The 22,182-nt window shown below is 53.4% G+C and overlaps 1 protein-coding gene across 2 annotated transcripts; it reads right to left on the reverse strand.

The window, feature by feature from the left end:
• Positions 1-2,524: 2,524 nt before the first annotated feature.
• On the reverse strand, positions 2,525-18,801 carry SPI1 (Spi-1 proto-oncogene). Of its 2 annotated transcripts, none has more exons than XM_032639589.1 (5): positions 18,527-18,801; positions 16,084-16,180; positions 4,547-4,734; positions 3,634-3,796; positions 2,525-3,252 (listed from the first exon to the last, which is right to left on the reverse strand). In XM_032639589.1, exons 1-5 carry the CDS (start codon positions 18,569-18,571, stop codon positions 2,933-2,935), a joined length of 813 nt encoding a protein of 270 aa, XP_032495480.1. In that variant the 5' UTR covers positions 18,572-18,801; the 3' UTR covers positions 2,525-2,932. The 2 variants fall into 2 exon arrangements, with proteins under 2 accessions (XP_032495480.1, XP_032495479.1); XM_032639588.1 differs by having other exon boundaries at positions 16,084-16,183; positions 18,527-18,779.
• Positions 18,802-22,182: the final 3,381 nt, after the last annotated feature.

A 22,182-nucleotide genomic window follows, 5' to 3' on the forward strand; every position in this document is an offset into this window, starting at 1 on the left:
AGCAGAAGGGCTGCAATACCCCACTGCGGGGGTCATGACTGGTGTGCGGGCCACAGGGGTGCAGGCTCAGAAAGCAGACAGTCTCAGAGCTGGAAGGAACCAACCTAACCCCTCCTTGTATAGATGGGGAAACTGAGACCCGGAAGGGGAGGGACTTGTCCAAGAACATTCAGGGAGCCTGGCTCAAGTCTAGAGTCATCCTGGGGTCCTTCCTGCAGCAGCCTTTTCCCAAAAGGCAAGCCCAGGCCTAACCTTGCTGCAGGAGATGGGCATGGAGGCAGGGAAGGGGTCTTCTGAGTCCTGAGAGTGGGGTGATGGCCCACTTCCTGCCTTGGCTCTCTCCCACTCTGTGCCCCTGACCCTCGTTTACTCTCACTCTCATCAGGAGGATGAGAAGGAGAAACTGAGAATCAAAAAAAGGACCCAGGAGGACGGTGCCCCTGTGCTGGGGCTCAGAGGCCTCGACCTCATCATCCCCCTCAGGAACTCGCTCCGAGGCCCGCCCCCAACTGCAGATGTCCCCAGCCCTCCCTGCCCCATGCTCAGCCCCAACCCCAGGCCTGGAGCTACCTGGTTTCTTCCCTGGCTCAGGCATCTTGGGAGAGGTCACGCCAGGAACTGAGCACGCACGGGCCACCGAGAGAGAATCTGAGCAGGGATCCGTCCCCCTACTATATAAGGGGCCACCCCCTCCCCAGGCCCTCCTTATCTGCACCCTGCCCAGCCAGCTGCTAAATATAGACAAATTCCAGAGATCAAGGGCTCTCCAGGAGAACATGGGACCCCATTGTTCCTGGCTGGCCCCGTCCCCTCCCCTGCCAGCCCAATATGACAGCTTCTGCCCCCCAGCCCTCAATAAACCTCAGGGGTACCCCAAGCCCTGTCTGTACGTCCTTCTGACAGGCAAATTGTGCGGTGGGAGCGTGTGGGACCCATAACCCTGAGGCTGATGTGTCAAACATATCCTTGCCGGGCGGTGGTTACATGCACAGCCCTGGGCTGGGCTGCCCGGGGTCCTGGCTTCCCCCGTCAGTGTTCCCCTGTGACCTTCTGCCCCCTGTGACTGCCTCCACACACCCTCCCCCTGCCCCCGCTCAGGTCACATCAGGAACATCAGTTGCTACACAGAAAGAAGCAAATTACACGTGACCTACTGTAAGCAAGACCCAATATCAGGGAAGGTCATTTGTCCCTCACAGTCCGGAGGGAGGAATTCTGTACCCAAGGATTGTCCACATGGTCAAAACTTACCATCCCTTTTAACACCGAAATCCATTCTTTTCTTCCATTTTAACCATATTTAAACCTCATCTCATGTTCCTGGGCCTTCTTTAAAAGGGGACTGGGCACCACTTTCCCTCTCTCGGGGCTCAGAGATCCACGTAGGGGGTGTCATTTTTGGGCTTCCCCAGTCTGAGCCCTCGGGGCGAGGAGGTGTGTGTGGGTGTCTGCCCCAACACGGATGGCCCCAGAATCTGGATTCTCTGAGGTCTGCAGGTTGCTGAGGAAAGTTCCCTCACTCCCAGGCTGTCGGCCACCTCTTCTTGCTACTGTCGGAAGCAAGATGCTTACAGGTTTCCCTGCTCATCCTTCTCTGGCTCTCCCCTGCTGTGCGCCAGGAGCCAGAGCAACCAGGCACTAGGGTACGTGGGAGGAGTTCACCCGCATCAGGGTCCTGCCAGCATGGATGCCGTGAGGACGCTCTGCGGCCGACGGGAGCTCCGAGGCTTCATTCCTGCTCCTGATCAAGCTGCACGTGACCCCCTTCCGGACACGTGAAGCTTCCCACCTCACACTGCCATGGTGGCCCCCATGGGGTGGGATCAGGGATCCCACCCAGGAAGCCTCGTTGTGTGACCTTGGACAAGTTATTTGACCTCTATGAGCCTCAGTTTCCCAGTCTATAACATGGGATGATATTAGATTCCACTTCTCAAGGTTACCACGTAATAAATGGTCCGAAAATCCAGTGTTGTTGTCATTGTTAATTAATATCATCATGACTGGGGTCATAATCTCAAGGTTATGAGTTTAAGCTTCATCGAGGCATTAAGAAAAGAGAATTTATCAGGCGCACAGGGCATTTTTTTTTTTTTTTTGCGGTACGCGGGCCTCTCACTGCTGTGGCCTCTCCCATTGCGGAGCACAGGCTCTGGACACGCAGGCTCAGTGGCCATGGCTCACGGGCCCAGCCGCTCCGTGGCATGTGGGATCTTCCCAGACCGGGGCACGAACCCGTGTCCCCTGCATTGGCAGGCGGACTCTCAACCACTGCGCCACCAGGGAAGCCGCAGAGGGCTTTTTAATGATTTATTCCTCTAAGAACAACTGGGGATTCGTTCTTTCCACCGGCTCTGACTCCTAGTCAGGCACGAAGTGTCACCTTTCCTCACGTCCCCAGCAACCAGCATTGGGTAGTATCCTTGGTAAATGCCCGACGGACAGATGAGAAAAAGAGAGATCAGATGGGGGGGGGCGGCGGGAGCAGACAAGGTGCACAAAAAATTTTAGAAGAGACTCTCTGTGCCGCAAGAGGACTCACTGAGAATAACTTTAATAACTGGTATTCCTGAGGAAGCTGATGGGGGAGAGGTGTGGAGAGAAAGGGATGCTTAAAGAGGAAGGTTCAATTTACACAAATATCATGACTTCGAACTCCCAAGGAAGCACCCCTGGTACTAAGCAAGCTGACCCTTGCTGGGGCCAGACGCCCAGGTGGCTTTCTGGAGCCGGGGCTGGAGTCCTGGTGGGAGGCGAAGCAGGGGTGTGGGCGGGGGCTTGGAGGAGGAGGGGGTGGGCGGGGAGGCGAGGCCTGGCCCGCCCCAGTCCTGCCCCTGGCCCCTGGGAGCTTCCCCCCTGTGTCCGGCCGGGCGGGGGGTTAATGCTATGGCCAGAGGGGAGGCCTGGCGGCCCGGCGGGCTCGGGCCTGGGCTCAGTGGGGCGGGTGGCGCCGCTCGGCCAGGCCCCCGCGGCCCAGCACCTCCCCACTGAACTGGTAGGTGAGCTTCTTCTTGACTTTCTTGACCTCGCCCGTCTTGCCGTAGTTGCGAAGCGCGCGGGCCATCTTCTGGTAGGTCATCTTCTTGCGGTTGCCTTTCTGGATGCCCCAGCGGTGCGCCAGCGCCTCCTTGTGCTTGGACGAGAACTGGAAGGTGCCCTTGTCTTTGTCCACCCACCAGATGCTGTCCTTCATGTCGCCACTGCGCAGCAGGTCCAGCAGGAACTGGTACAGGCGGATCTTCTTCTTGCTGCCTGCGGCCGGAGGTGGTCAGCGCCCACGCGGGGACCCAGTCCGCCTCCCCCTGACGTGGGACCCCCGGGTTGGTCTCTGGGGAAAGGTCACCAGCGAGCATGCACACACCCACTGCCACGCTCGGCCTCGGCACACGTGCTTAGACACGTGCGCGGGGACAGACAGCCCCAGGCGCCCTCATTAAACACACGTGAAGACACATGTCGTCAAACACTCATGCACTCACACACTCACACACACACACCCCCATACACACACACTCAGATCTGTGGCTTGACTGCCGAGTCCGTCGGCCTTGGCCGCGGTGGGTACGGGGCGCACGGACGGACCGGGTCACGGCTGGGCCCAGGCTGGGTCGGGGGTGGGACTGGGCCCCCTACCTGTCTCCCCGTGCAGGAGGCCAGGCCCTGGCTCCAGGCCGTCGGCCTCCCCGTCAGACACCTCCAGTGGGGGGCTCTGCCGCTCGCCCTCCTCCTCATCCGAGCTGGGCTGAGCTGGGGACAGGGAGGGATATGGGAGGCACATCCGGGGCAAGTAGGAGACCTGGAAAGGCGGCGGAAGGAGGGTTGAGGTCACTGAGGGGCAGTTCAAAGCTCAGGGCTGCCAGGTCGGGGTCGGCTGCGTGAGAGAAGAGGGGGTGCTGGCGCGGGGCAGAGGGATTTGGGAGAAGGCTGGGCACCCTGAAGGTCAGGCGGGGTCACCCCACACAGGGGGCAAGTTATGGGGAAAAGGGGCCCCTGAATTCCCACCCATCTCCCTGGTTCGGGGCGGCGTGGCCCGGGGAAGGAAGCGCACGGACCGGCCGCAGCCCTGCGGGGAGGAGGCGCTGGAGAGTCAGGCACTGGAGCGAACGGGGTTGTGTAGGCAAGTGGCAAGGGCGCCAAGAGGCGGTGGAGGTCCGTGAGGGTCGTAAAGGTCAGTGGAGGTCACTGACTGGGGTTAGGGTCGCTGGGGAGGAGGAGGGGCCGTAGAGGTCAGTGGAGGTCAGGGTGCAGGGACTTGGGTGCCAGATCCGTGAGGGGTCAGCGAATGGGGCTCGGGAGGTGCCCAGGGCCGGGCCTTCAGGCTCGGGAGGATCAGTGGGGACGCGGGGATTATTGCGGGGAGATAAGGGGTGTGGGGTCACGGGGTCAGTCGGGGGGTCAGGAGGCGGCCGTTGGGGCTCTGGCCGCCGTTGGTGCTGTGAGGCAGGAAGCCAAGTTGAGTAAGAGCCCGCGTCAGCTTCCTGCGAAGCGCCGGCCTCACCGCAGGCTGCGGGCTGGGCCGGGCCGGGCCGGGTGGCCCCGCACGCACCTGGTGGCCAAGGCTGGCGTGGGTGGGTGCCATGGGTGTGTCGAGCACGTGCATCTGCTCCAGCTCCATGTGGCGGTAGAGCTGCTGCAGCTGTGGGGCCTGCACGCTCTGGAGCTCCGTGAAGTGGTTCTCGGGGAAGGTCTCGAACTCGCTGTGCATGTGGTGCGGGTGGAAGTCCCAGTAATGGTCTGGGGGGCAGGGCAGGAAAGGCTTATGCTAATTAAAGAATAATAACGCCAGGCCCCTGTCACCGTGTAATAATCGCCACGGACCAGGCTGGACGGCAAGGTGACATTAGTCATCTCACGCCCCCCCCTGCTGGTTTCCGACCCCCATTCTATAGATGAGGCTACTGAGGTTTGGAGGGGCTACATAGCACGCCTGCCGTCAAAGGCCTCATCAGTGGCAGAGCTGGGCCCCAGGTCCGAGGCAAAGGCTGTGTTCTCAACAACCGTTCTACCCTGCCACGCATGCGATCACAAGGACGCAGGCTTTTGAGCCAAAGAGTCCGAATCCTGGCTCTGCCGTTTACTTTGTGTGTGACCTCAAACGCGTGCATGGACCCCTCTGGCCTCCGTTGACTCACCTATAAAGTGGGGATAATAGTTACCGGGAGGATACAAATGAGTTCACAGTTGTAAAACCTCCTAGGCCCAGAGCCGGCCCTTGGGGAATGTTGAGTCCCCTCTCCTCCCCTTAAGACCCAGCAGCGGTCCCTGAGCTGACTGGCTGCCCACCGTCACAGCTCACAGCCTTGTCACATGGCCAAGGTGTGACTGCAAAATCACAGGGCTGACATTCCTCACACGCCAGAACTTGTCTGGGCTCCCGGTGCTGCCCCCTCAAGGCCATGTCCTTGGGCAGCTCCACCTGTGTTCCAGCAACGATGCGGGGACCCGAGGCTTTCCCAGAAACTCCCTGGTGGGTGCTTTCAGAGTCTGCGGTAGGGTGGCTTTGAGTTTGGGGAATAGCTACGTGCCACTGGGAGCCCTGCCTGGGACTGGAGCCGGCCTTCAACACGGTTTCTCTGGGCACCATTTCCAGGAACAAAAACTGCCACATGTCTGAGGACTTCCTGGGGTCCAAAAGAAGATGTGGTGATAAAGTGACAAGAGGGATTTTCTCGTGTGTCCAAAGAGGGAGTGTACAGGGTGCTAAGCCAGGTTGGTGTCTCCAGGACAAACACAGGGCCCCGTAGGGGGACCATCACCTGCCGTGTGTGTGTGTGTGTGTGTGTGTGTGTGTGTGTGTGTGTATGTGTGTGTGTGTGTCTTTCTGTTTCTTTCTCACAAACACATACTCACACATCCCTAAGAAATGACATGTGTTGTTTTGGCTCTGCACTGGTTATCAGAAGACTCGCTTTCGAATCTTGCTCTGTGGTGGCTTTGCTGTGTGACCCTGGACAAGACATTTTATCTCCCTGAGCCTCTGATTCCCCACTGCAAAAGTCAGAGACCCAACTGAGTGGTTACTGAGGTCCAGTCCACGTGTGGAATCATTTGAACCCACAATCCAGGCTCCCACCTCCGTGAAGCCACATGGCATAGGAGAGAGAAAGTACATGATTTGGCCAGAGCTGGGTTCGAATCCTGGCTCTGCCACTTAGCCCTGAGCGACACCGGGCAGGTCATTCCAATTCTCTATGCCTGTTGCCTCAGTTGCGAGATGGAGCTAATAACTACACCCATCTCATAGGCTTGCTGTGAGGATTAAATGAGCTAATGCCCGCAAAGCACTTAGAACAGAACGTGACACAAAAGAAGACTCGGTAAAACGTTAACTATCATCATCATTAATTAGTATCATTAATGTTTAATGCTCGCTTTAGAGAGCCTAAATCAGCACTTGAGCAAACAGCAGATGCTTTAATATGTGTGAGTTCCTCATCTTCCCTTGCTCCCTGCCACCTTAGTCTGTGGCCCAGAGAAATAGTTTGAGGGCCCTGGCTGTCACTTTCTCCCAGAGGCTGGAGTTGGGGGCCCAAAACAAAAACTGGTTTTGTTCGCCTCTGTATTCCCAGTGCCTAGACGCAGTAGGCACTGAACAAACATTTATGGAATGAATGAATGAATGAATGAGTGAATCCTATCCTCTTAAGAACTCTGACTCTCCTTCAGAAAATTATCCAAATCTGAAGGGAAAACAAAACACAGCAACATTGAATTTGTACTTTCATCTTGCCGTGAGTTAACAAGACCCAGAAATTCTCCACTTGCTTTGGGAGGGTTGGCTTTGTCTTTTAGCGAGGGGCTCTTTGGGGCCCTGGGTTTTGGTGAGTGGATCCAGGTTCCTCTTTAGCTGTAGAGCTGCCCTCCGGCCCCGCTCCTGGCCCTTCCCATTTTTGCCTTCTCCTGCCCAGGCTGAAGTGCCCAGATCGTTATAGGATGCCGTGTCCTGCCCACCAACCCCACGTGCTCACACCTACCCCAGTTCCGGGTTGGGGAGCCCCTGTGTTCTGTCTTTCTCTCCTGCTCCCCACTTCTGTTCTAGCTCCTCCTGAGACCCATGGGCTCACTCTGGTGGGCCCAGCCTGAGGCCAGCACTTTCCATAGCAGGTCTCAGTACACCCTCATCAGAGTCACTTTGGGGGCTGGAAAAGCCCCAGCCCACTGGAGACCCACGGAATCATCAGCGCCAACAGGAGACCCGGGAATCTGGCCTTTAAGAGGATCCTAAAGAGGTTCCTTGGCTCACTGAGGCTCTGGAACCCTGCCCCAGGGTCCCCTGAAAGCTGCAACAGAGACTCTTGGGCTACAATTAAGGTTTCAAAAAGCCCAACGGAAACCTTGCCTTTACCCTTGATTTGAGGGCTTAGGCATTTATGTAATAAATGCTGTCTGTTTGGTAGGCCGAGACGTTCCAAGGATGAGGCCCTCTGAAGGAACACAATGCCAGGAGTCCATCCTAATGCAAAGGTCAGCACTCCTGGGCTCTTTGGACCTCATTTCTGGATGACTGTTCAGGAATGCATTGCTTTATCCCTTTTTGTCACTTCAAGAGGTCACCCGGACTATCCTGCAACTTCTGCCCCTTTAGCATGAACTCTGCTCCTCAAAAGAATATAGTGTGCTTTGCATATCTGGAGGTAGCTCTGGACCCTCCCTTCTACAGCCTGTTAGGCACCCAACACGTACTAGGCCTCAATCAATATTTGATTAAGTGACCAATAAATGTTAACTTTTAATGTGTTTTTTATGTACCAGGCACTATGCTAAGTACTTAATCCACATTATCTCATTTAATTCTCACCTTAGTTCTGACAAGGTGGCCACTATAGTATGATCTTCCTTTTGCATATGAGGAATCTGTGACTCAAAGACATTAAGTTCCTTGTCCACAGACAGTCATTGGTAGAGTCAGGATCCAAACCCACCTATGTATGAGTCCAGGAACTAGACTCTTACCACTATGCCATACCACCTCTCAGGAAAAAGACTGCTAAGGAAAGCTTTAAGTAAGGCCCTTGGTGACAGAGAGAATTTACAGGCTGCTCTTATCCATCTGTCTGTCTACCATCATTTACCCCTCATTCATTATTCATCATCCATCCGTCATCCAACATCATCCACCCATCATCCATCCATCCGTCCATCCACCCATCATCCGTCCACCCACCCATCCATCATCCACCCATCATCCACCCACCATCCATCCATCCACCCATCCATCCGTCCTTCCACCCATCCATCCGTCCATCCACCCATCCATCATCCACCCATCCATCCGTCCATCCACCCATCCATCCGTCCTTCCACCCATCCATCCGTCCATCCACCCATCCATCATCCACCCATCATCCATCCATCCACCCATCCATCCGTCCTTCCACCCATCCATCCGTCCATCCACCCATCCATCATCCACCCATCCATCCGTCCATCCACCCATCCATCCGTCCTTCCACCCATCCATCCGTCCTTCCACCCATCCATCATCCATCCATCCATAATCCATCCATCATCCACCCATTCATCATCCATCATTTAATCCATCCATCCATTATCCATCCATCCTTCCTTCCATCCATCATTGTACCTTCATTCATCCAGCCAACAATTACCCATTTACCAAAATCTTTCACTTTCTCCCTGTAACCCAGCTCCCAATCTGGGACCAAAGTCCTGCCCACACATTCCTATTCTAACTCAGTTTTTTGGTGTCACTAATACCTGCATGTCACTAGGACAAAACTAAAATGATATTTAAAACAACCCCCTGCCCCCCTCCCTGCCACACACACAAAATTCAAGACTTAAGTGTCATTCAGTTGACCTTTTCTCCTCAGAGCAGAAACCCCAGCCTGAAGCCAGGGCTCACCCCAGGGAAGGAGAAGTAAGATCAAGATAAGAGAAGGAAGATGAGGAATTAAGAAAGCGAGGGATGAGAAGAAAACCTTCACAGGAAATCACAGACCAGTGGACGAGGGCTCCTTAAGCCCAGCCCTCCTGCAAATTGTTCAGATATGGAAACTGAGGGCCAGAGAGCAGAGAGTTCCGGGTCTCATGTTTCTTGTTACTTTCTACATCGTATCCTAACTATTAAGGTTTTAGTTATTTCCCTTGTTACAAAGATACAGGACCTGTGTTTTATTCACTCTACAGCACCTAGCAATGTGCCTGGCATGTAAAAGATGCTTAGCATACACTTATTAGATGTATAAATCAGCGGGAGATGCGTGGAGGGTTTGGTAGGGGGAAGGAAGAACACTTGGAAAGGTGAATGAATGGATGATTAGATGAATATGTGAATAAATTGGTGGATGGTCTGTTGTATGAAAAGATGAATAAGTGTTTGGAAAGATAGAAGGACAAGAGAAGGGTCATACTTTGGAACTCCATTTCCTTCAACAATCCCACTGCCAGTAGCAAATCCTATCACACCCATTAGGATGGCTACCATCAGAAAACAGAACAACAAGGACCTACTGTATAGTGCAGAGAATTATATTCAATATCTTGTAATAACCTATAATGGAAAAGAATCTGAAGAAGAATAGATATAACTCAGTGAATCGCTTTGTTGTACACCGGAAACGAACACAACATTGTAAATTAACTATACTTCAATTTAAAAAATGGTTAAAAAAACAGAAAATAACAAGTGTTGGCAAGGATGTGGAGAAATGGAATCCCTGTGCAGTGTTGGTAGGAATGTAAAATGGTGCAGCCACTATGGAAAACAGTATGGTGGGTCCTCAAAAAAATTAAAAATAGAATTACCTTATAATCCAACAGTTCCACTTCTGGGTATATATCCCAAAAGAATTGAAAGCAGGATCTCAAAAAGATATTTTTATACCCATGTTCACAGCAGCATTGTTCACAATAGCCAAAAGGTAGAAGCAAGTCCCGTGTCCATCAAGAGATGGATGGATAAACAAAATGTGGTATAAACGTATGATGGAATATCATCCAGCTTTTAAAAGGAAGGAAATTCTGACCTATGCTGCAATGTCGATGAACCTTGAGGATATTATATGCTGAGTAAAATAAGCCAGTCACAAAAAGAAAGATACTGCATGATTCCATGAATATGAGGTAGTTACTGTAGTCAAGTTCATAGACACAGAAAGTAGAATGGTGGTTGCCAGGGTCTGAGGGGAGGGGGCAATGGGGAGTTATTGTCTAATTGGTACAGAGTGTCAGTTTTGCAAGACGAAAAGAGTTCTGGAGATGGATGGTGGTGACGGTTGCACAACACAACAATATGAATGTTTTTAATGCCACTGAACTGTACATTTGAAAATGGTTAAGATAGTAAATTTTACGTTATGTGCATTTTATCACAGTTTAAAAATAATAATAATAAATAGCAAATTCTGTGAGCTCTACCTTCAGAATCTATCCTAAATCTGTCTGCTCCTTTCCTTTTTTTCCTTTTCTTTTTTTTTTTTTTTGGCCACACTGTGCGGCTTGTGGGATTTTAGTTCCCCGACCAGGGATCGAACCTGGGCTCTCAGCAGCGAGAGCACAGCGTCCTAACCACTGGACCGCCAGGGAAGTCCCTGTCTGCTCCTTTCTGTCTCTCTCGCCACCACCCTTGTCCAAGCCACCGTCATCTCTCGCCTGGATTATTCCAGTGGTTTTCTACTGTGCTTTCCCCCCGTTCCTACTCTTGTCTCCTCTCCATCTACTCTCTACACAGCAGCCAGAGTGATCTTTTTAAAAGCTTATTCAGTGGAACCACTAGGTATTGGGAGAAGATACTGAAAACTTCCAGAGAGACAAAACAAAACCAAACAGAAAAAAAAAAACAAAAACCAAAAAACACCAAAAATGGTTACATTCAAAAAGAGGACATAGAATGACATCAGATTTCCTAAGAAAAACTCTAGTAACCAGAGGACAGTAGTGAAATGCTTTCAATTTCAGTGAGAAAAAAATGATTTTCAACTTAGATTTCTGTACACAGCCAAACTACTGTTAATCAAGTGAGAGCATAAAGACACCAGGTAAAACAAACAACAAGAACAAAACCTTACCTCCCATACATCCTTTCTTAGGAGAGTATAATGAGAAGAGTAATAAATCCTTATATAGTGTTCACTGTTCTAAGCATTTAAACTGTAGTAACTCATTCCTTCCTTACAGCAATCCTGTGAAGTAGGTATCATTAAGAAGAAGTTGAAGGACTTCCCTGGTGGTGCAGTGGTTAAGAATCCGCCTGCCAATGCAGGGGACATGGGTTCGAGCCCTGGTCCGGGAAGATCCCAGGTGCCGCGGAGCAACTACGCCCGTACGCCACAGCTACTGAGCCTGTGCCCTAGAGCCCGTGAGCCACAACTACTGAGTCCGTGTGCCACAACTACTGAAGCCTGTGCGCCTAGAGCCGGAGCTCCGCAACAAGAGAAGCCACCGGAATGAGAAGCCTGGCCACCACAATGAAGAGTAGCCCCCCTCACGGCAACTAGAGAAAGCCCACGCCCAGCAACGAAGACCCAACCCAGCCAAAAATAAATAAATAAATTTATAAAAAGAAAGAAGAAGTTGAGGCACAGAGGGGTGAGATGTCTTGCCCGAGGTCACCCCACCCAGTAGTGAGGAGTTGGGGTGTGACTCCCAGCAGCCTGATTGCAGCGTGAGGGCTCCATATCCCTGCTACACTGACCCTCAGAAACACAGCGACGAGAAAGTACAGGTAATCAAAGTACGCCATGTGGCTCAGCTGTGAGTAATATTCACATGGTCCTAATAACGGAAAATTCAGATACTGATTTAACAAAAGTTAGAATACAGAGGAAGACAAACACTGTATGATCTCACTTACAGGTGGAATCTAAAAAAAAGCTAAATTCAGAAAAAGAGATCAGATTTGTGGTTGCCAGAAGTAGTGGTGGGGAGAGGGACAGGGGAAATTGGGTGATGGTGGTCTAAGGTACAAAATTCCAGGTGTAAGATAAATAAGTCCTGGGGATGTTATGTACACGATGACTATAGTTAACACTGCTGTGTGGCAACTTCGAAAGTCAAGAGAGTTTTGCCTAAAAGTTCTCATTACAAGGGGAAAAAAATTCTTTTGTAAGTATATGAGGTGATGAATGTTAACTAAACTTATGTGGTAATCATTTCACAATGTACACGTGTGTGAGGTCACTATGCTGTCACACCTTAAACTTATACACTTATGTTGTATGCCCATTACAGCAATAAAAGGAAAAGGAAGGGAAAAAGTTACTATAAGTATCTTGGTATATGTGGAGAAGTGTGAGTGTGAGTGTTGTGTGTGTGTTATAAATACCTAGAAAGTCAAGTTCTCATCTTTCATAGTACAAGTGAACAGATGCCTCAAAGTAAAAAATCAAGCTAGATTCATCTCCACCTAGCATATAGAAAGTACTCAATAAATGTATGTGAGTGAGTAAATAAATGCTGTTCTAAGTCTCTATTTCAAATCTTCATATATACACTTACATAGCCCTGTAATAGAAAGACTGGAGAAATAGCTTTTATCTACCTCTGGTTGCTATGTGTGCCATGGAGGAGTGACTATGATAAGTTTATGTAAAAAGTAGCAGATCGCAGAACAGTATGATACTACAGTCCACTTTTGAACGGATAGAACATGCACATGTGGACGTATACACTTACAAACAGACAGGATTATACATGTCAAATAAAATATCTGCAAGGATAGACCAAAGTGCTGTCAGGGAAGAATAAGACCGGGAAGAGGCTAATATGTCACTTGCTATGCTGTTGTATTTTTAAATTGTTTGCAATGGGTATTTCTTGTTTTAATAATTAAAATTAAACACTTTATTTAGATTTTTACCACACACACACACACACACACACACACACACACACAAAGATTATTCAGATCACGTCATTTTCCTGCTCAGAACCCTCCAATGGCTTCCCATTAGATGCAGGATAAAACCCAAACTTCTGCCACGGCCATCACGCCCTGGGTGATCTGCCCCCTGCAGACCCCTCTGGCTTCATTTTGTTTCTGCCCCCCTGTGCTCACCGGCCACTCTGGTCCCCGGGGGAGGTCCCTCCTGCTCTTGCACCTGCTGTTCTTTCTCCCTAGAACACCTGTCCTTACCTGCCTTGACATTCATGTTCCTTCCCTGCACTCAGATTTCCACTCAGCTGCCACCCCCTCAGAGGCCTTCCTTGACCACCCAGTTAAAGTGTCCCCCACCTAGACACTCCGAATCACGTTACTCTACTTTCCATAGGACTTATTAGTACATGTCTGTTAGTTTGATTTTTCACTGTCTCTCTCCCTCACTGGACTGTAAGCTCTACAAGGGCAGTGGCCTTGCCTGGCCTGCTCATCATGGAACCTTCAGTGCCTAGAACAGTTTCTGGCAAATGGCATATAATCAGAGGTTATTTGGTGGATGGACAAATGAGGGGATGAGTGGACAAGTGGATTGGACAATAAGTGTTGGAAGGATGGGTGGGTGGCTGGTGGGTGGGAGGGGAGTGGATGGATGGATGAGTGGGTGCCTGGCTGGCTGTCATCTGGACCATTGGAAAATGACCCACTTGATCTGTCACAGAACCTTCTGTGCTTCTCTACTCTCTCAGCTGCTTCATCCCTTCCGCCTGGGGGGATTCAGTAAAGCTAACATACTATGTCCTGAAAGTTTACTGGGCCTTGTACTCAGTATATTACTTCATATATTATATGTGTTAACCTCATTTAATCACTGCAACTCTGTGGAGTGTTTTCATGCCCTCAGTTTTATAGATGAAGAAACAGGGGCTTAGAGGGGTTAAGTCACTTGCTCCAAGGTTACACACTAGTAAGTGATGGAGCCAGGACTAGACCCAGGTCTGGCTCCAGTGCCTTTCCACTAAGCCTCAGCACCTAAAAATACAGATGCAGAGGACATGCAGGAACAGGTGGAAGAATGTGCAGGTGTCTCTACTCTTGAGTCTTCAGAGAATACCTTGCAACAGATATTAAGAAGGGACAGAACAGATGGCCCGGTGGGCCGTGATGGCAGGGATGTGGCAGGGAGGCGGGGGTTGTGAATAGGGACCAGAACACCTGGGCACACTGGAGGAGTCTATGAAGGGTTTGGGTCTGAAGGACCCAAATGGGGAGCTCACACATCCAATTAGGAGTCATTCCTAGAGCCCCACCCCAGATATAAGGGATCTGCCTGATCACTGAGCCAGGAAAGCACTGGCTTTCTCTAAAGGGCTCACTCCATCAGCCCACCCCAGGCCTAGCTGCTTTCTAGATATATAAACCCATAGCACACCCATATCACAGAAGGAGAAAATGAGGCTTCAATAGACCCAAAAGAAATGCACCCAAACCCAGTGAAACCGCGAAGGGGGTCAGGCCAGAGGAGAAAGGATCCCTAATGCTGGAAGGGGTCAGTCAGAAGTAGCCCTGAGCTTGCTGGGACCCGAGCTGTCCTGCTGCCTGAAGCCACCAGGGGGCGCGAGTCGCCAAACAGGGACTTTCTCTGGTCCCAAGCTGCTTGGTGGTAGGGTGTGTGCGCAGGTCTCTGGATCAGGGAGACCCAGCCCTTGACCCTGGCAGCGGGGGGATCTGGGGATAGAGTTGGATGAGGGACACTCTCTAAATTGTCTGGATTTTCCACAAAGAGGGTGCATTTCTTGCAGAATTATAAACAAGCTTAAACGGATGAGAAAAAGGGTATTTTTAAAGACTTTCTAGCCCTAGAGCTCTGAAAGAAGCCTGTGTGTTCCCATATATGACCTTGAAGTACATCCACCACCTACTCCCAAGACACGGCTTCTAGGTATAGTCTTTATAGTAGTTGTCAGGTGTGAGTTCCAGTTGAAACTGTTCGCAAGTTTTGGCATCTGGATGTGAGGGCCCTAAATAAGGACTCACCGCAAATGGCATCTCTGGGTGTGGCCATCAGGTTTAAACGGCCATAGATGTGCCAGCAGAATGGAGGTGTGAATGGCTCCCAGGTGTGGCCCTCAGGTGTGAAACCTTCCTCAGCTGTGGCACATAGCACACCTGTCCCTCTGGGACTGCAGAAGCCCCAGTGTCTGGCCTGCCCAGGTCTCAGACCCCCCGAAGAATCCTCCAGTGAAGACCCGTTAACTGGGCCACCTGGCCTTTGGTTCAGAGATGTCTCATCACTATACCAAGATCCACCTCAGGTAACCTCTCTTATCTCCCTGCCCAGGTCCCAGGCGTTGAAGGCCTCTCTCTCCTCCCCTGAATTTGCTTCAGGATCAAGCCTGGGCCTTGGGGGAGCACAGTTAGGCCCAGATGGAAAACGCCCCTGGCCCAGGCCCCATCCTCGCCCCCACCCCGAACAGACTGGGGTCTTCAGCCCCTACTGAATGAGGGAGTCCTCAGAGCCTTTCCTTCAGCTCAGCAGCTCTCACATAGGAGAGGTTCTGCCCGCCCCCCCCAGGGGACACTTGGCAATGCCGGAGACATTTTTCATTGTCGTGATTGGCAGTACTGCTGGCATCTAGTGGGTGGAAGCCAGGGATGCTGCCAGATATCTTACAATGCACAAGACAGGCCTCACAACATAGCATTATCCAGCCCAAATGTCAATAGACAAATTCTGCTAGCCACACACAGCAGGGAGCGGGGCTGCCCCAGCAAGGAGATGAGGGGGTAGTGTGTGTATGTGAGACAAGAACGGAGAGGAAGATGGGGGAATTGGGGGAGGGGAAGGTGAAAAAGCACTGGACCTGGAGCAGACCGATAGAGCTGGATCCCACTGACCGGCTGTGCCACCTTGTACAAGTCCCGTAGCCGCTTAGCTTGTTTCCTCGTGTGTAAAAATGCCAATAGGGTTGGACAAGAAGATAAATGTGGAAGAAGCTAACCCGTGCCTGGATACACCAAGGATGCTCCATAAATGCAGGCTGGGGGTGTGGGGTGTTGAGAAGCAGGAGTGTCGGGGGTCAGGATAGTGAATTCACATCCCCAAGAGCTAACTGGATCTGATTCTCAGAGTTCCAAAGAAGCCCTGGGAATGAGGCTTCTTTCCCTTCTCCCCAGAACCCAGCCGTGCTTGGGCGCGCAGGCCAGGCTGGGGAAGTGGGGCTGGGCCAGGGCCCGGTACTCACCGCTGTGGCTCTCTCCATCACTGCTGAGATAGGGGTAATACTCGTGCGTTTGGCGTTGGTAGAGATCCGTGTCATAGGGAACTAGATCTTCTGATGGCTGCTGAGAGAGGAGGGTGTCAGGGCTGGGAATGTGGCCGGGAGACCGTCTGTATCAGGCTTACAGCCCTCTCTCTGCTTGGAACTGGGAGAGGCCACAGAGAGTGGAAGAGGGGGACCCAGGGGAGCAAGAGCCTTGGCTCCTGCAGAAAGGGGGTGACAGGGACCCTGGAGGTCAGAGGTCAAAAGAGGACCAGGTCTGAGAGGACAGCCCAGCTGCTCCCCGTCACCTCACACTCATACTCACATTCCAGCGTGTGACCGGATCCCAGCCTCACACACGCACCCTCTCACGGTCACACTGATATGCCTACACCCCCCAAACACATACATACTTCCCATGACACACTTCTACCCACACTCCCACATGCGAACTCTCACCCCCTCGTCCACTCACAGCCCTCACACTCGCTCTCGGGGGCACTCACACTTACACACGCTTGTCGTCACACACACACACCCCATTATGCACCCACCTGTAGGCACACGCAGCGTCGCCGGGATTAACGCGCATATCCACCCACTTGCCTACCAATGCATTAACCTACACACTCATACCCACACCCTTCCTCGGTCACTCTCACTCCACCTACACACTCACCCCACGGCACACACGCTTGTCCTCCTGCTACAGCCCCACCCTGACACCCACACTCTCTCTTAGCCGGTGCCCAGGGCCACCACCATTAGCAGTGGCCGTTCACACTGATGGATTTTACAGGACTCACCCAGGCAGGGGCAGGTTTGGGGGCCTCTCCGTCCTCCCCCCTCCTCCTGACACCCTCCCTGGGATGCTCCCTGGTCTTCCTCCCCCCCACCCACCTCACTGGCATAGGGAATGCACACCCGGAGGCTTCCCAGCAGTCATCAGGCCTTTCCTCCCCCACACAGTGTGTGCCCGAGGATTGCACAACAGTAACTCCGGCCCTCAGGGCTTGGTTCGGCAACCAGGGCTGCCTTGGTAGCCCACCCTCCAAGAACCCACTCTGAGTAGCCCCTGGGCTGGGGCGAGGTGTGGGAGCCCAAGGGGATGTGCCTCCTGCCCCGCTCTAGCTGGAGTTCAGGGATTCAGAGGTCAAGGGTCAGAGACAGGGGGGCCGAACCCCAGGGCATGTGGCTTTCTGGAGGCAGAGCTGGCTCTCCTCGGGACCACCTCTGTCACCACTGCCGGCCCCCAGGTCGGGGGAGGGTGGGCCAGGGCCAGGTGCCGACGGGCTGGCTGGTTCTGAGTCCGGCCCAGGGAGGAGCCTGGCACTGGGCTTGGAGGCAGCGCAACCCCACAGCGGCATGTCAAGCCCAGGGTGCCTCCCCCAGGCTCTGAGGCCCGACTGGGGTGGGGCGGGGGGAAGGGAGCTGCCTCCAGGCCGGGAAAGCTGAGTCAGGTGGGCAGGTCCTGCCAAGCCCTTCCCGTCTCCCCCCAGGGCTCCCCACCCCTGCTGAGTTGGGACAGGGTGGGAAAAGGGAGAGGGGTCCTCTCAGAGGGCCCGGGTCTGACACCTGCCGAAGGCTGCAACTGTCACTGAGGGCAGCAGCAGAGGGGGTCTGCCCCAGACGGCTGCCCTTCCCTCCCCGGGGTCCCCCGGGACTCCTGCTTCTTCACCTCCAGCCTCAGCCCTGCCCCCACTCCAGGCTCCCCCCTTGACCTCCCCCAGCTCCCACCCCAGCCCCAATCTCAGCCCCGGGGTGTCCCCAGCACCAGCCCCTGCCCTCCACTCCCTGATCCCCAGCCAGAGCCCACCCCTAACTGCGTGGCTAGTCTCTGCTCCCCTCACTGCTCCGGCCCAGTGCCTGCCCCGACCCCTGCCTCTGCCACTCAGGGCCCAGGGCCCAGGGCCCAAGCCCCAGACCCTTGGGTCAACAACCGTGTCCTCTGTACCAGGCCCCAGGCTGGCTGGTGGGGACCCAGGCTTAAGGCAGCCTCAGTCTCCAGAAGCACCCAGGCCACCTCTGGCCTCTTGCCGCCTGCCCTCAAGTCTGTACCGTCCTGGGGACTGGCATCCCCCCCACACCAGTCTCCCCATTTCCTCTGCCACCACCTCCCTGCCGCCACCCTCACCATCCTCAGCCCAGCACCCTGCCGTGGAGCTCCGGCCTGCCACCCAAGCCCCATCTATAAATAACTGTTCAGGCCCCACCGATCACAGCTCCACCATGGGCTCAGCCCTCAGCCCGCCAGGGCACGCTCTGAGAAAGCCAATGGCCCCCTTGCTGGGTCTCAGGCCGGGAGCTCCAGGGAGGAAACACCAACTTCCCACTGATAGTGGGAGGGCAGCCGGCGGGCTGGCAGGCAGGCGGGTGGGCGTCCGAGGGCCACAGGTTGGGCTGGTGGAGGAGCCCCAATACTCACAGGGGGGACGAGGGGAAACCCTTCCATTTTGCACGCCTGTAACATCCAGCCGAGCTCCGAGCCGGTCCGGTCCCCTGCCTTGGTGGGGGCCAGTGTGGAGCCCCTGGGGATGGGGCGCCCCGTCGGGGGCTGGACGGACTCAGGGCGGGTACAGGGCTCAGGCCTGCCCCTTGAGCTACAGGAGCCCTGGGTGAGCCCCCTCCCTTGACATTGCAGGGCCAGCGCAAGTTCCTGATTTTATCGAAGGCCTGCCGCTGGGAGATAGTCCCCTTGGGGTGACATCACCACCCCAGCCCGTTTGCATAAATCTCTTGCGCTACAGGAAGTCTCTGGCCGGCTGGGGCAGGTGGTGCTCCAGGGGCTGGCCTGGGAGGCCATGGGGGCCAGGCCCCCTGCCCAGAGGAAGCTGGGACTGTGAGGGGCGGCCTTGAGGGCTAGGGTGGGAGGAAGAGTGGGAGGGAGGAAGGCTGCCTCCACCACCGGAGGCCTTTCCTGCGCCTGGGCCCTGCAGAGGCTCTCTAACCTCTAACCCCTAACCCCACAAATACCTGCTTCTCTTGAGACCCCGATGTGGCCAACAGTCACTTCCTTGGGGTCAGAGCTGTTAAGGGTGGGTGGCCTCTTGCGGTCTCTGCTTTCTGGGGTCAGCCTGGTTGTCTGAGGGCTCTGATCCAGCAGCGTGCCAGGCCTGGCTCTTCCTGGGCCCGTAGGACCCCAACCCCTGGGTTCTATCCAGCCTGGGGCTGGGCTCCCGGGCAGGGTCCTCAGCAAAGCGCTGCTTTCCCCTTCCCTCCACCAGCTTCCCTTCCACCAGAAGGGTTCTTACACCCTCCCCTCCCAGCTTCCTAAGGACCACCGCTTCTTCCAAATCCCTAGGTGCTCTACTCCCAGCCTAGATTTCTCAGTGTCCCCTCCCCTTAACAATGCCTTAATATCAATCTAGTCTTCCAAGTTTACAAATTTTTCCTGTCTGTCCATCCATTCATCTATTTTCCCATCCATTTGTTCGTCTGTCTGTCTGTCGATCCATCTATCCACCCACAAAGCCAGTCATACATTTGTCTACCAGTTTATCCAACTGTGCATTCATTCATCCATTTATCTGTTAGTCTGTCATCCACCCACCCATTTGTTTATCTACTTGTCCAAGTAGCCATCTATATGTTCATATATCAGCCCATCCATCTGTTATTCACCCACATGTCCATCTGTTTATCCACTTGATGTTCAGCTATCAATCTGTTCATCCATTGGTCCTTTTCATCCCCCTATCCATCCATCCACTCATCCATCCATCCATCCATCCATCCATCCATCCATCCATCCACTCATCCATCCATCCATCCATCCATCCATCCACTTATCCATCCATCCATTCATCCATCCATCCATCCATGTATCCTGCCAATATTAATTGAGTTCCAGGCTTTATGCTGAGTGCTGGGAGAAGAGAAAGATACTGGACAAGATCCCTGCCTTCAGGGAATTCCTGATCTAGTCTGGAGGGCAGAAGGATGAATAGAGACATTTTTTGATCCATTGATCTCTGGTGAGTCCTCTTCTCTTGGGGAAGAACTTCTTGAGCCTTCAGTTTCCTCCCCTGTGTAGTCTAACCCTTTGCTTTATATCCCCTTCCCACTAAGACTAGCCAGCCTCCTTCCTGTCAGTGGAATCCCAGATGCCCAAGTGTTTCTTTACTTGCAGCAAAGACCAGGGATTCACAGGTATGGGTTCGCCATTAGATCTATTTCACCTACATCTTCACTGATTTTTTGCATCCACACTTGGGACTCTCCAAGGGGTCCACATCACTGGTCCTCAGGACTCCCTAGGTACCTGACCAAGGTTCCTCCCCAAGAGGAGGGGAGAGGCAGGCTGACTTGGCATCAGCTCCATCCCTGTCCCCACTTTCCCATCAAGAAGGTCTAGGGACTTCCCTGGTGGCGCAGTGGTTAAGAATCTGCCTGCCAATGCAGGGGACACTGGTTCAAGCCCTGGTCTGGGAAGATCCCACATGCCACAGAGCAACTAGGCCCGTGCGCCACAACTACTGAGCCTGCGCTCTAGAGCCCACGAGTGACAACTGCTGAGCCCACATGCCACAACTACTGAAGCCCATGGGCCTAGAGCCCATGCTCCGCAACAAGAGAAGCCACTGCAATGAGAAGCCCGCGCACTGCAACGAAGAGTAGCCCCCGCTCGCCACAACCAGAGAAAGCCCTTGCACAGCAACGAAGACCCAACACAACCAAAGATAAAATAAATTAATTTAAAAAAAAAAGAAAAAGAAGGCCTAGTCCCAGCTGACTGGCTGTGTGTGGGGATGGCTCTACTGCATGAGAACCAGGTCTTGCTTGATGTGTTCATTCGTTCTTTCATTCATTCATTCTTATCTTGGTTTGTTTCGTTTATATGCTTATTTATCTACTTATTCATTCATTTAATCTTTTTTTAAAATTTTATTTATTTATTTATTTATTTTTGGCTGCACTGGGTCTTCATTGCTGTGCGCGGGCTCTAGGTGCGTGGGCTTCGGTAGTTGTGACACGTGGGCTCGGTAGTTGTGGCACATGGGCTCAGTTGCTCCGCGGCATGTGGGATCTTCCCGGACCAGGGCTCAAACCCCTGTCCCCTGCATTGGCAGGCGGATTCTTTTTTTTTTTTTTTTTTTTTTTTTTTTTTTATGCTTTACGCGGGCCTCTCACTGTTGTGGCCTCTCCCGTTGCGGAGGACAGGCTCCGGACGCGCAGGCTCAGCGGCCATGGCTCACGGGCCCAGCCGCTCCGCGGCATGTGGGATCCTCCCAGACCGGGGCACGAACCCGTGTCCCCTGCATCGGCAGGCGGACTCTCAACCACTGCGCCACCAGGGAAGCCCGGCAGGCGGATTCTTAACTGCTGCGCCACCAGGGAAGCCCCTAATCACTAACTTTTTATTGAGGGTTTCCCATGTGCTGGCCTGGCAAGGGGACACAGACATGAAGGAAGCATGCCCTGGGCCTCCAGGAGCTCACAGGCCTGCAGAGAGAACACACATGTGTGCAGACGGCATGGTCCTTCTGGGAGGCAGGGGCACAAGAGGTGCCAGGTGCATTAGTGACCAGTTAATCAGGTCAGGGCCACAGGTAGGAAAGCGTGTGAGGGAGAGAGCATGTCCGGCTGAGGGACCAGCCTGAGCAAAGGCAAGGAGTTGGGAGAGAACAAGGGAACAGTGCGCTGCCCACCTTGTGGCCGGAAGCAAGACAGGGCAGGAAGGCAAAGAGCCTTGAGTCCCAAGCCCAAGAGCCCGGTGGGTATCCAGGGGGGACTGCGGAGCCTTTGCTGGTTATAAGCAGGGAGTGTGGTGCTGCCCTCCGTGGACACAGGGAGCAGACCAGGTCGGCTCTGTGTTCCTGAGCCCTAAGTCTCAAGGGGCCTCAGGAGAAGAAAGAGATTCCACTGTCCCAAGTCTGGCCAAGCCCAGGGGCCTGGGTAAGGAAACCCATAAAAGGCCCAGGACCCCAAATCTATGGAAATGGGCAGAACTGACTCCCACTTTCTGTGCAGCTCCAGCATCCTGTGTCCATTCACACAGCAAGTCCTTCCCATCCTTCCTCCCACTGCCCCTCCTGCCAAAGTGCACCAGAGGTCTCTTCCCGAGATTCGAACTCCTAGGGA

Source organism: Phocoena sinus, chromosome 8 (genome assembly GCF_008692025.1).
Source record: "Phocoena sinus isolate mPhoSin1 chromosome 8, mPhoSin1.pri, whole genome shotgun sequence".
NCBI lineage: Eukaryota > Metazoa > Chordata > Mammalia > Artiodactyla > Phocoenidae > Phocoena > Phocoena sinus.